Here is an 18,382-nt window from a genome sequence, read left to right on the forward strand (position 1 = left end):
TCTGTGGGGGAGCACTTGCTTTGCGCTGTGACAGAAAAACCTTGCTTAGTGACTTGCTAGTGCCATTTCTCTCAACGTCATTCTCTCAAAGTCATTTCTGCCTCTCCCCTCCTGCCTAAAGACTGACCTGGCATGATCTAGTTTGCCTCATCTAAGCTGGTATGTATGTTCATGCATAGGATAGTAAAGCTGCAAGAAGGAAACCCTGTTTTGGATTCACTTTCCAAATGGTGGAATAGTCTTACAGACTTTTGAGGCTTTACAAATACAGTAACTGGTGGAAAATAATCTTAAAATGCTTCAGATTTGCTCAAGTCTGATTGGATTTATTTTTATTGCATTTAGTTAATTGTTTAATGTTATTATAGTCTTTATTTTATTATAACCTCCAAAGCGGACTGTATATACATATAATGCTAGTACTGCTTGTAGTCCATTCCAGTAATATCTTACTCAGAGGTTCTTGAAAGAGCAATTACTATCTTTAAGAGGAAATCATGGAAGAAATCTTGATTGAATTAGCATGTGAAAACTGTAATGGAGAATGTTTACCCAGTAGGATGTTTGCAGAATCTTCCTTTGCTATTTTATTACATTCGAACAGATAAATAATTTATACTTGCCATGGATAGAGGGAGGGCTGGTGACTATATAACACACCTGATAGTCTAGCTATGGTGAGAGAATACTGTTTCTGGTAGCAAAATTACTTAGATGTATAATGCTTCATGAAGACAGTTTTTGCAAACCATACTCATTTTCAAGAGCTACTAGTCTGAATCACACAGGTAACTGTAAGCCGTATCTGATGGTAGTTCCTGTGTAATTTTCTTCAAAACTTAGGTTAGAGCAGTTTTTTGGACGTCTCATTTCATATTCAAAGGGACATGCATTTATACCACCATATGTATCAGTGCAGGGCACACAGATCTCCTAAGGAAAAGTGAGCTGGAGTGTGGGTAGACCTGCTTTATTCTGGCCATATACACACAGCTTTTTTATCTGAAGGAGGAGCCAAGTGGGCAGAGCAACATCTCAGTAACTTCTGCAAGGACAACCAGCTTCACTGCGTCCTGGGCAACAGCAAGAGTTTCAGCTTACCTTGCTCTCCCCTCATGTTCAGGTGCTTAGTGAATAGAGAAGAAGCATTGCCTGTGCTTTTGTGAAACTTAGGACTGGAAGTTTATCTGGGACATATATAAATCACTGAACAGTGTGGAGAAGGGAAAGATACGTTCCCCTTTCCTACCGTTGCCACCTGTGTAGGCCCCAGGCAGAGTTTGTTTTGCAGCCAGCACTAGCTGGCACTTTTGCTAGGAAGTTCTGCAGAGGAGTGTCGATGATTTCCATGGCAGAAGCTAAACTCCCCAGTTCTCACAGAAGATTCCTTCAGAGCAGGTTTGAGAAAACTGGTGGGAGACCTTGGTCTGGGCTGACAGTCTGCTTCTGCCGCACAGAGAAGCATGGGGGAACTACAAAAAAAGGAGTGGCTCATATGTAGCTGAAAGTACAATTAAATTTATTGCAAATGTTATTGGATAGACAACTGTATGTGTATGTAGCTTCACAAAGCCTGAGCTATCTTTTTGGTTATAGCTCGTATCACAGCTGTTCTCAGAGCTTTGCGCTTTGATTAGTGCTTCATTGTACTGTTTACCTCAATATTTTTCACTTGTGTTTCCTCTTTTGCCTGCACTATATGTTGGGTGGTGGTATCAGGCCTGGAGTGTCCCCAGACACAGTCACATAAAACTGCAGTACTATGAGTTTGATTTCCAAAACACACTCTGATCTCACGAGGCCTTGAAGATCCTTGTGCAGGAAGGAAGTGCTGGTGGACAGGCTGCAGGGCCTGCCCTTCCCTGCTGCCCCAGGGCCTGCCCCTGCCTGGTGGGTAGGGACTTCGGCCCCCCTCCAGAGCTTTCCAAGCGATTGCTTTTCCAGCACACGGATGGCATGTTGTTGTCCTGGCATCACAGGTGCCTTCATCATTATCCATGGCAGGCGGTAGGCAGCTCTGCAGTGGCGGTCGGCGTCTTGCGAGCAAGAGGCTTCCCGAAGTCAGAAGGGATCTGCATAGTGTTAAAATACAGGAGATTTATTGCTCCCTGAGGATTCATAAGCAGCACTGACAAATTTACTGCATGCTGCATTTTTGTGAGGATCGTAACGTAAGATGGAAGGTTTGGAAGGTTTAAAGAAACATCCCTATTAAATTTGCTAGTCATATGGCAACAACAGTCCTATTAGTCACTTGCTGCAATTTATTTTTATTGAGCACTTTCCAAAAAATCAAGCTCTCTTTCTCCTGTGTGAAGTACTGGATAAGAGAGCTGCTACAAATAGCAATTTGTTCCTTATCAGCTCTGACTTCTTTTCCTTCACCTGCTGTATTCATTAGAAGGTTTTGAACTTTAAAAGGAAGAAAAAATAGTCACATATATATCCAGCCTCTGAAGTACACTGTAATTCTCTAGAAAGATAACCTGAAAGCAGTGTATTTAGCCTTTGCAACAGAAATTGCTTAAATACCATGTTGACATCACAGAAAATTTACATTCTTTTTGTTAGTTTTCTGTTTTGTTTGAAGTGGCTAAACACTGTAAATCCAGTGTAACAGGACAGCAAAGCACTACAAACTGTAAAATATGTATTCAGACAGATCCTGAGCAAACAAATCTGCTTTTTTATTTTATTTTATTTTTTTAATTACTAGTTCCTGTCTTTTCAAATCCCTGTGCTTGTGCTTGGAAATGATTTGCATTGTGTCTGTTATTTCATAGTTTACTTCTTAACATCACTGAAATCCAAGGAGGAAGGAACAAGAAATGCATTCTCAAATAAATTGTGAAGGAAGATGAAGAAAATATTGAAACAATTAAGCCTCTTGAATGAGGCTCTGGTACTGAATATTTTTTAAAACCTTAATCTTTTCATCAGATCATATTGGACAGATCTTTCATATATAAATTGGTTTAAGTCTTTGTGTAAATTTTAAGATTTGTTGTATAACTGTGATTTTTCATTTTCAAAAAGGAGCTCTTTCATGAAACACAGAAAATACTGTATTTGAAATAGTCAATAGATATTAAAAAAAATCTATAATCGAATAGGTTAGCTGACTTTGTGTTTTGAAAATAATTGTAAGACTTTTTTAATTACTGAAGAGGTTACAATTACCCAGATTTTCAGGTAACCTGAAAAGAATATACCCAATGAAACAAACAAACAAACAACAACAACAACAAAACCAAACCTGTTGAATATTATCTTTACTTCAGGCATTTTAAACATATTAGGAAACTATTATTTCTTATAATTCCTTGAAGGAGAATAAAAAAAAGAAAAGGTGACAAGCAGGTCTGTGAATTTTTCCACTTTTATTTTTTTTTTTTTTTGGTGTGTGTGTGTATAAAACAGAGAACTTGAAATAATTGGTAGGAATCAAAATAGTAAACTAGCAGGCTTAGAGGGGTGTAAAGAGTATCGAACAGAAGTAAATGACAGAAGCTCTTTCCATTATTTTCAGTATAAATCACCTGAGAAACATGTTCCCTGGGTTTTACGAAATAAGGTGACCGCTTTCTTCGGTGTTCACACAACAGCAACTCAAAGATCACATAAATCTGCCAAGTGAAATGAAGTTATTATGTATGCATTTAAAAGAGATAAAAAGGGTCTGTTTTCCTCTTTATGCCTGCTGCCAGCATTACACAGAAGTGCACGTGCTCATCCAAGGAAAGTGTGGTGCAGAGAGTTGACCAAAGAGAGAGAAGGAAGAAAGGTTCCAGTGTCCATCCTTCACAAAACATGTCAGAGACTTTAGTCTTCAGACATGCTATAATGAAGGATATCAGTTTAATACCAGAGTGTGTTCTCAAGTAAGCTGTTGTGTTTGTGGAAATAACTAGTGCAGAGAAACATTTGCTACAATAAAATGTGCAGGAAGCATGTGTTTGCACAATGTGTGTCCAGTTTTTTTCTACTTGTTTGGCAATGATTGCTGACATAATGATGCTGTTTTTCTTCTGAATGCATTTAACCAGACTTTCTCAAAAGCCCATTATTTCTGAGTTGCCAGAAATACATCCAAGGAAAAGGCTGCCCAGGCTCTGCTCTGGCTACTGAATAGAGGCAGCTGAAGTCTTTCTTTGAGTACCCATCTTGCAAATACTGGTGGCTACAGTACCTACTAGTAGTCCATGCCTGGCAAACATGTGAATGCCATCGGAGCTTAACCTCCTCAGTGACATAGTGCTTTTGAAATGGTGATTTTAGTTCCAAAGTCATGGACTTGTATTTGAAAATATTTTCTTTCTTAGACTTCTGTTGAAAAATGTATGGTACTCACTGCTGCCCTTGACTGCAACTGTTTACATCATTGGGCCCTATGTTATGGACACTATAACATTTTGGGAAGAAATACGTAAAAAAAACAAAACCAAAACCAACCCCAAAACAGGTTTTTTGAATATTAAAAGTTCTCTAGGCCAAGTTCTCTATTCTAGTGGGGACTCACGCACCTCAGAGACACATCTTGGGATTGAGACAGTGTAAACTGCTGGTTTGAAAACAAGTAGGAAATTGCAGAGGAAACATAAACACTGAGATTTTATTTATTTTTTTTTTTTAATTTATTTATTTATTTTTGAGACGAGAAAACTTGTATACTAATAAATTTTAATAGCTCTTAAATAACATCTGTGGAGCCATATAGTGTTATAGATATGGTTTAGTGGTGTCTGCTTTATCTGTTAGCTCTAGAATTTTGGGAGACTTCCATAAATAAACAGGCTACTTGCAATTGAGACCAACACAATTGTTTTTCTTTCAAATAAGTCATACTTTTACAATGAAAACTGTAAATTTGAATCTCAAGCAATAGTCAGAAATTTGTTTTATTTACTTTTTAATGTTAAGTAGTGCTGTTAATAATGAACATTTGTTTTAATCCTGATTCAAATTCATTGTGATCTGGTTTTTGCAAAATGCCTAATATGTGTTTCTTTTTCTCTCTCTTTTTCTCTATCTCTTTCCCCCTTTTCAACAGTCCTGGTACCTGGGCTAGCTTGGTTCCTTTTCAAGTATCAAACAGGACACCAATCCTGCCGACAAATGTCCCAAATTATGGTTTGAACATAATTGGAGAGCCTTTCCTTCAAGCAGAAACAAGTAACTGAGGGAAAAAAAAATAAAAGAAAAAATAGAAAAAGGAAAAAAAGGAAGACGGGACGAGAGAAAAAACTGAAGAAAGAAAAAAAATAGACCAGCAATTGCAGCACTTACAATCACTAATTCCCTTATGGTTAAAACTAAAATGACATACAAAGGGTCGATGATATTTCACTGATGGGTAGAATGCAGCCCCTGCTAAGTAGCCTTTGTTATATGAAGTCCGCTGGGAAATAGATGTTCTGTCTCTGACAATATATTTTAACTGACTTTCTAGATGCCTTAATATTTGCATGATAAGCTAGTTTTATTGGTTTAGTATTCTTGTTGTTTACGCATGGGATCACTATTCCTGGTTATCTCACAAAACAAAGGCTAAGCAGCAGCAACAGAGCTGCAGGAGGACAAGGGCTGTGAGCCAGCCATTTTCTCAACACTCTGATTTCTAAATGTTTTAAAAATACGCTCTGTAGCCTTTAGTTATCAGTATGGATTTATTAAACTTTGGCCCTTAACTCAGCCTTTTCTAGTGTGTTACCCAGTTTGAAATTTTCAATCAGAATGAACACACGGGCTCTATGTAAGAAATGCCTCTATGTAGGTAAAAGTGTTATCTTTTCATGTAACAGTAAAAATAAAATGAAAAAAACAACAACATCAACATCAAAAACAACCCACATGAACTTTTCCCACTAAAGAAACACTTACAGAGGCAAGTGCAATTTAAAAATCATATCTAAGGGGTCATCATTATAAGTCCTTCAGCCCTTGGACTCTAAACTGAGGGGATTAAAAAAAAAAAAAAAAAGAATTAAAAATTGCTTTGAACAAATTTATTTTTCCCCTCAGTTTTTGAGGGCATTAAAAGGCATTACATCAAGACAAATCATGTCCTTGAGAAAAAGAAATCAATGAAAACACAGCACTTATGTTGGTTTAGCTGCTGCCTCCACAGAGGGGTAGGATTTATTTATTTAAAGTTACTGGTTGCATCAAGAACCCATAGGGTTTATATTTTTCTGTATAATCTGCATCATAGAGACAAAGAGATAGGCAAATCCATGCCACAAGGGCAAAGCTTACTGTTTACAAACTGGTAATACCAGGATGGGGATAAGATTTTATTTAAATAATGCACTCTTAAAGTCTAGTTACAGGGTGCTGAAAACTTGCATGGTGCTTTCAGAAGTTAGCCTTGTTCAACAGATTTCACATATTGACAGAAATATAATGTGCATGGGCAGACATTTTGCCTCTATGTCTCCTAAAAAATAATCAATTAAAATACTCTTTCCAGTAATCCTGATTTGCACGAAGATATAATGTCCACATTACGTGCCTTGCCTTGAAATCTAAAAAATGGAAAAAAAAAAAACACACAAAAAAAAACAAATAAAAAATACAAAAATACACACAAAAAAAATTGACATCACTACACTTGTTTTGCTGCATTTATTATCATTTTAAATCTTTACCATTTTTATGACAAAATATTTTGTACTCCAGATGGGAAAAAAGTGTGACATCATGGATTTTTTAGACAGCTATATCTTTATCTCACATTTATAAAGCATATCATGGCTGTGTATAGTTGCCGCTTAAGAATTGTAATCGACCAGCAATATTTTCAGTATTTTGGTGTTTTTTCTATTAACCTTTCATGTTTTTCATCTTCCAATTAATATTGGGGGGAGGGGATTCAAATTTATACGAATTATGCAATACCAAGTTTTGCCTATGTAGGTAGTGCTTTTAGCTGTATTGGTTATTGTAGGTAAGTACACAGATTTAAAAGAAAAAAAAAATTAATGTATGCTTTTTTTGTTTGTTTTAATTGACCAAAGTGGGTACTGCTATTTTTGCAGTGTGATGAGGTCCTTTTATGTACTGAGAGATGGACGGGGATTTTTTTTTATACATATATATATATTCTGGGGTGGGTGGGGATGATTTTTAACACTTTACAGTGTAGCTGTGAAGCAGTGCACCCTTAGCCAGGCAAGGGCTGCAAAGCGACTGTTCTGCCTACTGTGACAAACTTTCAAATCGGTTCCCTCTTTTAACTTTCCACCTGGGGTGCAAGCTGAAATCATTTCTGGATTTAAAAAATAAATAATGAATTCTGTTGGAGGCAGACTTGACTTGAGGAAATTGTTGTACTTCAAATTTCAAGAGAGACAGAGAGAGAGAGACAGGGAGAGGCAGACAGAGAGAGCAGGAGGTCCAGACCCACAGTGAGATGAAGCCTTTCCCACTCTGGCAAATCCACTACATCCTAAAGTGTTCATGTAAGAAGATGTTTTTAACTTAGAATAGAAAGACATTTGCTTTGTCTAGGAAATGTGTGTAGAGGGCCAAAATCTTTGCTGGCATAACTCCACTGACTTCAGTTGACTCGAGTTGTTCCTGCAGAGAATTTGCCTCCCTTAGTTGGCTTGACTCATAAATATTCCTTTTTATTTTATTTTATGATATTTTCCCCCTACATCAAAACTATTTTTTTAAAGTTTTTTAACACACAGCATCTGAGTTCCAATCTTCAGCCTGCTCGGACTGTGTCAGACTTTTCTCATGTCTTCTCATACAGCAGGTCAGATGGAGAGCTCTGTGCTATAGTAGGAAAGGAGCTTCCAAATGGGTGTAATTAGACTGTGGTGTAAATAAAAGTGCATTTCCAGTAAAATCAGAACTTACAGATTAGTAGTAAGCCTGCTGTTGGACACATATTATACACTGGGGATGCTTGTTACATATAGCTCAAGATAAGTGATCTTTTCCTTAAAAGCACGTACATTTTTAAGGTGAAAACAAAAATGGAATAGACTTGAAATGGGATACCCTGGTGGGACAGTTCAGCCCTTTGTGGTTGTCTCTGCCTTTCAGAGGTTTACCTATTGTGGAGCAGCTCCAGCAAGAGCCGCCCCATGGAGTGCTGGGTACCAGCAGACCTCATCGTTAGGCCAGCACGTGGCTGCTAGTGAGGTGGTGGTGGTGGCACATCCCCTTGTCTCCAGCAGGACACTGCAGGAGAAACATGCATAGGCAGGGCATGGAAGGATACCGAGACAGAAGCTGTAGAAAAGCAAATCCTGAAAATTTACCTATAGCTAAGCTGGAAAAAAAAAAAATCCAAATCAAAAATCAACTTTACATTGCTCTTTTTCTGAGCCCTATAGTAAGTGAAATAATTCCCTAAGTTCATGGCTATTAAGACTAGCTGAAATGTAGTTGACACGCCCAGAACATACTCAGGCTCTGGCCTGGTAACATTAACTATGTTATTGCCCTTTCTGCTCGCCACTGATACTGAGCAGTTCAGGAGCTCAGGTCTGCCCACGCTCTGTCCTTGTCATTAGCAGAGCGTCCCCCTTAAGGTTTTAATAGCACACCAGAATGAAACTGAAGCAAGTTCAGACTTCGAACTTGTGGGATAGTCAAAAGAATGATTACCTTTGTAGGAAGAAGGATGCCCTTAACTGAGCTTTTCTATTTCTGACCTCTTGTATGAAAACATTGAATTTACAGATGCAATATTTTTAAAAGCAAACTCCTTCCATGTGAATGAATTGGTTTTGTTATGCAATTTTTTAATTATTTTTTTTTAATGTCTCTCTGATAGAAAATTCTGGTTTGAAGAAACTTCTCATTTATGTTTTTTTATTTTTTAAACTTAGCAGTCAAATGATTAAGGTAACACTGAGAACTCAAATCCAGTCTCTGGCCTCCTCCTTCACCAGGAAGTGTATTCTGACTAAATCAAGCCACCCCGTTCTATGTGCACTGTTCTGCCTTTATTAAGTTGCTTTGCAGCCCTGGCCTCATGGCTGTGCCACTGAAGTGTGTTCCCCCTGGAGTGACATGAACGTTTGAGGCTTGACTAAGGAAAAAAAAAAAGGCAGTGAAGGAGACTGTACATAAAGACATGGCAAAAATATTAAATATAGCAATATAGTTGTGGGGTGAAGTTCAGGTGGGCAGCTCCACTGAAAATATGTGAATGAATTTGTGAAGCTGCAAGTAGCGAGAAGAAAGGAGGATCTTCTGAATGAACCGCCTACCTTGTAGACAGTAATTTGTACACTGTATAGTTTTGTTAAGATTTTTTTTTTTTTTAATTAAAATACCCTTGTTTGTAAAGCTAACTTTTAACAATTATAATGGAAATATATGTCATTTCCATTTTTAAAGTAAACAAGAATATTCCTTGTTTGGAAACTGGACTTGGGTTAAAACTCTCCAGTTTCTTAATTTATGTGTTAAAAAAAATAAAATAAAATCTGTCCATGTTAGCAGTTATTTCACAGATTCCTGTGCTTGAAAAGCATAGGTTACTAATCCTTTAAAAATGTAAATGGAGAAAAGTTATATTTTATGAAGGTTATTTTGTTGTATTTAGTATTGGAAAAGTTGGTTTTCAGAGCATTTCAAAATGTTGGAAGCACCACTGTCTTTTTATTAGTATATATGGCCTTTAGCAAAAGTTTTTGTGATTGTTACATGATGGTATTTAAGATTAGGTTCACAGAGCAATTCAGGATAGGCAGAGAATAAAAACAGTACTTATGTCTCACATAGCTGTGTCCTCAGGGAGCAGAATTTTGGATTTGCAACTTGTAGCTTCATAAGGACTTAATGAAAGAGATTGCACAAGGACATACTCAGCTGTGACACCGGAGTGTGTTCTGTACCTAAATCTAAATTATATTTACTGTGTGAGATTATGAAGGCTGCAGAAAGTTATCCCATATTCAGTGTACAGTATTCACATTTAATGAAACAACTCTCTAATGTTGCTGGCAGTAAGGTCCCAAGCATGACATTCAATATAGTTTATATGATCCTGTCAAGGTCTTTTGTTAACATTAACCAGCTGCATGCTCCTGGACTTTTTTATTGGGTTTCTATAGAAAACTTAAGAAAAAAAAAAAATAACAGAAAAAAAAGAAAAAAGAGTAAAATCATATGCAGGCTAATAAAGTTAAACAGGAAAAGCTCAAAATTGAACGTTCTACTCCACACTGAAGGAGCTGAAAACTGTCTCCTTCTTATTTGCACTTTCTGCTAGTTTCCCCTGTTTTTTCTAATTCCTCAAAATTGTGTGGGTGTGGTGGAGCACTGCAGTTGGAGGATAACACGGACCACTGATTTTGTCCTTTAACCCTGCACAATGACCTTTGCATCAGCCAAACTTATTGCCATGACAACTCTTTGTACTGTTTCCACGCCACAGCTCTGTTGGTCACATTGTTAATAGTAAAGGGGACAAGTTGGGAGACGGTCAATTTTTACATTTTTTGTTGCAATTTTTTCTTCAATGGTTGTAAGTTTTGTTTTTTTTTTTTTTTTTTTATAATGAAAGGGTTCACTACTTATTACTCTTTAGAAATATCTGTGTGTTGCAATTCAAATGTATGTTGAATTTGTGAAAAGGTCTTCAGTGCCACTAGCATTGTGATATCCTAGAATAAGCCTTTCATACTTTTATTGCATGATACAGTAACAGTAAAACAAAAGGTGGCCTAAATAAATGGAAAGCAGTGTGAGCTAGTGACACTAAAGCCAGTCTTTGTATTACTGTATTTTTGACAGAAATGGTTTTGAAAACTGTGCTACAGGGACTGATGTGGCAAATGTATCTCTATATGCAGAAAGAAGGTTTTTAAGAAGTATGGCTTATTATGCATTCTTCATTGAGGGCATTGAAGTTGCATGGACTGATAAAAGTTGATGCAAAATGAGAAAGAAACAAAAACCAGCAAAATGTTTACCAAAAAAACTCAAACAAATGAGCAGTGCCTGTTCAATTTCACAGTCTCTGTTGAGTTCAGTTGTAAATATGTTTCAGATAACATTTTCTTCTTCTTCAAAAAAAAATCTCTACAACATTGTAGAATGTGAGGGGTTCCTCAAGTCCCAGACATAGGCTTCTCAAGAGCTGCATTAGATTATGTCTTCATCAAGCTGTTAATTTGTGCTTATATCATATAGAACTTTTAGCAAACTGGGCAGAGGCACCCCATCTCAATGATATTTCTCTGAGAACAACTTTTGTAGGGCTGTGTGTTTCTTTAGATACATTTAGTACAACTGTAGGTGACAAGTAGTCAGTTATTGCTTGCTAGCTACACACCAGGGTTGATCCATTTTAAAACTTTTGGCATTTTTCCCCATACTGTAGGCCATAAATCCTGAAGGTTACATTTTAATTAAAAAGTAGGTGCGTGCGCAATGTTTGTGTAACGAACCTTCACTTGTGGGATGCATTACAGTACAACTACTTAATTTTGGAACTAAGGCCCTCTGGCATCAGACCTGCTTTTAGCCTGAGTGTTAACAAAGGTTTTTATTGTGCCTGGTTGGAGGATAATAATGTTCTTTTTGGTACTTTTTTTTTTTTTCTTCTTCTTTTTTAGGTTACAAATGAACTCAACTGCCACAAGTTTTAAACTGGTGTAAATCAAGCTTGACTTAATGTGATTGTTACTGTTATATCCAGCCTATACTGCTAGCAGCTGCTCATACTGCAGTCAATTACTGGAAGCGGATATATTTCCTATGCAAAAACTGTTTAAACAATAAAAATGAGCTATGCTACAGGCCCTGGTCTCATGTTTTCTTTTCTATCTCTCAGAATGGTAATTAGCAATATTTTAGAAACTAACCTTACACCTTGTACCCTGGCAGCATGGCACAACTTAAGAAGTTCTGTGTATACTTAGGTTAGATTTAACATATCTGTTTGCATAGGTAGATATTGACTTAGTGGTTATGCTGAAAAAAAGGAAGACAACAGTAGCAAAGAGATAGAATCCGATGATCATCTCAATTAAAAAGCTTATAGTTAGTTTTTGTCAGAATGTTTTACCAACCCAAGTAATTATACAGGTGACCTGAACTGCTTCTCTTGCACTGTAGTATTGAGCATGATCAGGAGACCTTTGTTTTGTTTCAAAGTATCATAGACTTGTGAGAGACAATTCGTAAATCTTCAATTTCTTTGCAGTCTTCATGAATACACTCTTGTTAAATACAGATAGCAACATTCAAACTTCCCAAAATTCTTTGCATTTTTCCGTATTTCAGTAAACTTTGTTTTGGGCCAAAGTCTTTGAAAATTGCAAAAGAAGAATTCTGTTTCATAAGTGTGAATAGGGGATGCTTCACTCTGCTTGTGTTCCGAGAAATACATTGTTTTCATCTTACCCAACTGGGAACCCATATTCCAATAGTATTAGTCATTAAGCACTATGAATATGTTCAGGAGATGACTGACTGGACCACAATATAAGGACTAAAATTAGATTATATAAAAACCCTCAAATTTGGCTGCACAGCGAAGCTAAACAACTGTCCATCTACTTTGATTAAAATATTCTACATGTTTGAGAGCATAAGCTTTATGCAGTTTTGACCATTAGTATGCAAAATGTGATACCATTGTTTATTAAATGAGCTACTTTATATGCAAATGTTTTATGTATAACCCTGGAGAACAAATTGTCAGGCACTAAAAAGTTAGGAATTCTACCAATTTGTACTGCTAAAGTTCTCTTTAATGCTGTTATTTGGATGTGGTTTTGAAGATTATATTAAGGACATCAGGTTCCATGTCCAAAACTACAGAACAGAAAACTTTCCTGCATAACTCACAGATGCTTCAAAGCCAGAGCTGCAATAGCATGCTGAAGATATTGCGGTGTCTTGCCCCAGAACACCACGATCCAAGCAGCTGGGAGGAGAGCACACAAAGACCATGACTTGCAATTCCATAGTGAGGGTGTGCTGAGCAGAAAAGCTCTTGGTTCAGAACTTTTTACTTTCTTATTTGCTAAGAGTCTGAGATGAAGTGGACAAACAATCCATGCATTGTTGTTCAATTAATTAATTAATTAATTAATTTACTGCAGTGTTATTTTTGTATGCTTTCCCATTAGCTTAAAAATGAGAATGGAAAAAGAACAGAAATCTTGCCACTATATCTTAATGCATGGGTAAGGAACAAAGTAGAAATGTGCAGTTCTGCCTCACAGTATTTTGTCCCTTTAAGTCATTACATTATCTTTGCTGCATATAGGTTTATTTTTGAGTATTATTTTTCTTTGTGTTCTGGTTACTAAGCTAAGTTTGCACACTATACCTGTTGCTCAATCAGCTCCTGTCTGGGTATCCAAAGAGCAAAGCTGAAAACAAAACAAATGTACTCTCTGCTTCTTGCTTGTGAGTTTGGGCCCACTGGCTTCCATTTGCCTGGGGATGAAAGCACTTAGTGCTGGCGAACCCTGTGGAGTGGTTAGAATCTGAGTCACATTTGTGAGTGTCTATGAAGAGAAGGTTACTGAATGCTCAGGACTGAACGAAAATTTGTCTTCACTTCACTGAAGGAACAAAAGGCTCGTCACTGCTATCCAGGTAACTCTCACACTCCTCACATCTCCACTTAAAAGATCAGCAGCCTTTAATATTTCTGGTAAGGTAACTGCAGGATTGTTTTATACATGGCATGTCTATATCACTTTCAGGAATAGCAGAACTGTGCCCACTGAGACTTAACTACAACATAAGCAAACACTCAGGCAAACTATTGGCATTGTTGGCCAAATTTTGACAGATGCAAGCAGGATCTAGCAATACATTCTGCCTACATTTCACTCTAGAAGAGCTATCCCACTTCTGCCTACCAAATCTCTCTCTTTGGAGCATCTATTGATAGTTTCCTTAAGTTTCTTGTTGTCTGAGATCAGCCACTACTATGAAACTTGTTATATGGAAATATTGATTGACTGAGCCACTGAGAGCTGTAAAGATCTGCCCAAAGCTGTGCAAGAATTCAAGTATGTCAAACTGAATTTACCTTCTATGACATTCACTATTACATAGCACCCTGCTCCACTTTTTGCACTCAGCCCAGAATATCAGTGTGTTCTCCACACAAAGAATGGAGTGAACCAATTTACAGGGCATTACTTGCAAAATATGGAGCTTTAAACATATGGGAGATGGTGATGGCAACAGTCCATCTCAAGCTTGACTTGCATTTGAGTTCTGCGCATGTTGCTATGCAGGACCAGAGCAGAACCTACTACTTAAAAAGGGGGGGGGGGGGGGGGGTGTAAACCTGCTCCTCTAGGAGTCCGATCTGAAGCCACTGGGGTCAATGAAATCTTTCAGATTTTTTTTTAATTTATTTATTATTATTATTTTTAAGAGTGATTGGACCAGGCCCACATTGCTAGCAAAGCACCTTAATTTAGGTGAATGTGGGTTTCCAGGTCTTAACGTGTGTGTTGTTGTTGTTGTTGTTTTAAAGTGGGTGCCTTGGGGTGAAAGGAGGTGTTCAAAGCAGAACATAACTGTTTCTGCTTGCTAAGCTGATGTTCACTACTAAAACAATGGTCTCCATTGACTATATTTAGCTGCACTGCAGGCTGCCAAAACCAGCGCACATTGCTGTGGGCAGACAAGCAAGGAAGTCTAACACACAGCGGGACTGGAGCAGGGATAAAAGCTGTATTTCCCCAAAACTGACAATTCAAGCATTGCAGCCCTGTGAGGCTGGAACCATATCAACTGTAAGCAGCTGTCTATTCAACTTTCAAAAACTCTCTGATCAGATAATTACTGATGTTTCAAGAAACAAACTGTGCCCCCAGTTAGACCCCTGAAATGCCTCTGAATTCAAAGAGGTCATGCAAAGGTAAGTGAGGGCTTTAGTACTTAAACACTTTTCAGACATAATTCTGGTTGTAAAACACTTCTCTCCTAAATTATTGGAGACTGAAATATTTCCCTCAGTGTAATTTTCCTCAGCAGTATATTGAAAACTGTCACAATTACTTACAGTGGATCTCTTTCATAGCTCAGAAAACTTGGACCCGTGAAAAACCCTCAGAAGCTGAGCACATTTTTCTATTTCATGGAGATAAGAATAACAAGATAAGGGTTTGGGCTTAGGTTTGTTTCTTTGTTTTAGGTAGATCGATCTCCCTGCCCATCTTTCAAAATAATGTGATGACAGAATTCACTTTATACATAATATCTGAGATGCCTTATATATGCTGGTTTGTGTTGGTTTTGAATAGGAGAGGAGGACGCATACCACTATAGCCATAAAATATACTTAGTAATAAGAAAATAAATATAACATGATACCCTACACAGTCATCAGGTCAAGTCTTGTAAAGGTTCTTTGGAGACTAATGAGCATAACAGGACCCAGTGCCAGTGTGAGCGTCAGCACAGCGAGGAGCTTCCTATTAACCTTCTGTAAACGATTCAGAGCTGTCTGTGAAGCTGTATACCTTAGTTTGTCCATGCCATGTACACACAAGTGTCAATACAAACTTCCAGGGTTCCTGTGGCTAGAGTCACAGTGACCGAGATGGAGTGTGTAAGCTGTCCTGGAGCCTCCCTGGTACTGCAGAATTATGCACTTAGTGGGTTGCACATGAATAGCATTATTGGTAAAAGTGGGTTAAGGTTGTTAATGAACCAGCTATAACACCACGCAGACACAAGCATACTGATCATTTCTCAGAGTGCCAGCTCTGCATTCAGAGTGTGGTTTAGCAAACAGTAGCCTGCCTGTTGATGAGGTGACTTTCCCTTATTTATGCTCTATAGTTATATGAGCATTGCTTTTCTAAGTCACCAAACCCATTTTCACTGCAAAATAAAAAGAAAAAGCATTCATGATTACATGATTCCATCATCTTTCCTGCTGAGCCCACGCAACTACTTCTGAATACTTTTGGACTAAATTTGTCTAATATTCAGTCTCTCCTGCAGTTCCTTGTTTCACACACTTTTTTTTTTTTTTTTTTTTTTTCCTTTGCATTGGGTTCTCCAGTATATTATTCTAATCTTCAGGATTATAGCAAGCAATCTTTTTTCTACTTTCTCCTTACATTGTTGCTGAAGCACCATTTCTGTAGAACAGTAGCTATGCCAGGGTACCATTGCATCGGGAGCCTGTCTTCAGCCTGACTTGAATTTAGCTGACCAGGAGAGGTTGGACATGCTGAGATCTTTTTTTCCTGTCCAAGAGAAGACCTGGCCTGTGAGAAAAATTATTCCAGAAGGATTCAGTTGTCTCAGAATTACAGTTTCAGATCAAGGTATGTGTTCTGTCACGGTTACACTTAACTCCAGTCTCTAACAGTGGTTACTATATAAATAACAGCTGAGGGTTTGAAGTAGCTGTATACGTGACTTGTAGGACTTAGGGTGTTTTGTGCTGAAGAGGCAGCCAAACTGCTGATAAGATTGCAGGTGGAAATGGTTTCACTTCTACATGTTTTGTCCAGGGGTGCAATGAGAAGGAGAAGGACTTCACAAACATTGTTGATTAATGCTTGTAAACAAAACCTCTCTGAGGGGCCTTGTTAGACACGGCTAGAGGAATGGGTCCAATGTCTACTGATCTTTCCTGGCAGTATCTGGCAAGGTAAAAATTACTATAGAGTGAGCACATTATAAGGTGAAATTAAGCTTCTGACTATATTTGTCTAGCACTTACAGTAAAACTGTGTATGGGGAATAAGTTACAAAAATTAAGGAAGGACTGGTACTCAAGGGCAATGTTACCTTGAAGCAGCAGGCTGTTCCCTTGGATAGGCATTGCCTTGGAGCCAGGCTCAATGCTCCAGCCACTGCTGCAGGCAACCAGTCTCCCAGGGTCAGAGAACAGAGGTGAGAGCTGGGCTGAGGAGCTTGCACCAGGATGGGCTTGCTTTCTGTGCCTGGCAGAGTTCCTCAGTGGCTGCTGCTGTGTCTGGCATTACGTTGTTGTACCACAAACTCTGCAGGTGATTAAAAAAATACTGAAAGCAGTCTGTGAGAAAAAGCTTCGTCACTGTCGTCTCCCTCCACCTTTGTTTACTGACTCCAAACTGATATGCTCTGCCCATGGTCTTGCCTGCCTCTCTTCAGGTAAACCAATGACACCTGTCCAGTGTAGAGATATTTGAGGAAGAATAAAAAATCTGCCTTAAAAATACCTGGCCACATCCCGAAGGGCAGGGATCAACCCAGAATCATTTTCAATAACTCTTAGTGAAGCACAGAGCATGGTGCTGGAGGTTATAAAGTTCACTCAGACACAAAAGCCACTAATGTGTTTTCATTAAAAAGATCACTCCTTGAAACCAGTATCATTTGGAGGCGTTACTTAGGGAGCATAACAGTGAGCTTTCCAGTTGCTTTGGAGGTAAAATGTCAATTTTCTAAATGATCTCATGTTTTGGTGCCTGTTTTCTTACTAATATGGGATGAAATGACTGGAGAGGTCTTTTTGTCTTTTCATCATCCCCTTTTCTGTGGTTCTGACTTGGGATTACGCAAAAATTTTGGTAGCAAGCAGAAATTTTCTATTTTAGATGAGTTGCACACCAAATCACATATGTGTGAGCTGCCACAAGGCTTTATGTGTGCCTGGAGGGAGGCAGGTAGGCACCTTGGGAAAAGCACGGCAGCTGGAAACGGTCAGCACACACCTTGTCTCCAGCCACTCACTCTACATCTTCCTCCATGCAGATTCTCTGGGGAGTTTTCAGTCAATGGGCAGCACAACCTGGAAGATACAGGCAAGTGTGTGTTCTGTCGGTTTATCTTGGTGATGTTGGGCTGGCAGTTGACATGATATTTGAAAGGACTTTATGTGTATCTCCAGGGGTTTACCTGGCAGTCCTCTCAGCATTGTGGGGTCCATTAAATGCTGATTCCTGAATATGTTTTTCGAAATGAAGTCTTGTGGAGACTGAAAGCATGAATGGTTAGTCTTTAACACTCCAACATCTTAGTTTCTATATGGTCAAATACAATACCAGCAGTATTCTTTATATGGTATACTTTTTTAGCTGATGGGAACATTAGCAGGTAACTGCAGATTACAGAACTCCTGCTCAAAATATCAAACAGTGATATTTCTAGGTGTCCTTACTAATATAACAAAGAAACTATTGTTATAAACTTATTCCATATTTCTGGAAGAAGCATGTTTTGGGCCTTCTCCCACAAGTCCTTTTCACTCTATTTGATGTAGATAAGCAGTGCTTTCTCTACACAGAAGTCATTCGACCACATTAACAGAGTTGCAACACCTCATTTCCTTCAAACTAGAGTATTCTAGCTTGAATGAAGGAACCAAAACCACTTCTTATACAGGCCAAGCTTCCTTGCAAGAAAGTAAAACATTCACCCATCTGCTTTGGCT

The 18,382-nt window shown here is 38.2% G+C and overlaps 1 protein-coding gene and 1 long non-coding RNA gene across 19 annotated transcripts in view; both read left to right on the top strand.

Moving 5' to 3' along the window:
* The window catches only part of NFIB (nuclear factor I B), a 185,710-nt gene extending 173,939 nt beyond the window's left edge, over window positions 1-11,771 (top strand). For all 15 annotated transcript variants that reach the window (XM_083817314.1, XM_083817329.1, XM_083817323.1 and 12 more), the window contains one exon: window positions 5,051-11,771. In XM_083817314.1, the coding sequence (XP_083673440.1) occupies window positions 5,051-5,180 (130 nt within the window). In that variant the 3' untranslated portion in view covers window positions 5,181-11,771. The remainder of the gene's footprint in view (window positions 1-5,050) is intronic.
* A 1,594-nt stretch (window positions 11,772-13,365) lies between these two features.
* LOC310889620 overlaps window positions 13,366-18,382 on the top strand; it is a 95,620-nt gene continuing 90,603 nt past the window's right edge. For 3 of the 4 annotated variants that reach the window (XR_014576643.1, XR_014576644.1, XR_014576645.1), the window contains exons 1-2: window positions 13,366-13,581; window positions 17,704-17,753. This is a non-coding gene — a long non-coding RNA (uncharacterized lncRNA). The remainder of the gene's footprint in view (window positions 13,582-17,703; window positions 17,754-18,382) is intronic. The other variant, XR_014576646.1, reaches the window with a different exon arrangement.

Source organism: Anser anser (genome assembly GCF_964211835.1).
Source record: "Anser anser genome assembly, chromosome: Z".
Taxonomy (NCBI): Eukaryota; Metazoa; Chordata; class Aves; order Anseriformes; family Anatidae; genus Anser; species Anser anser.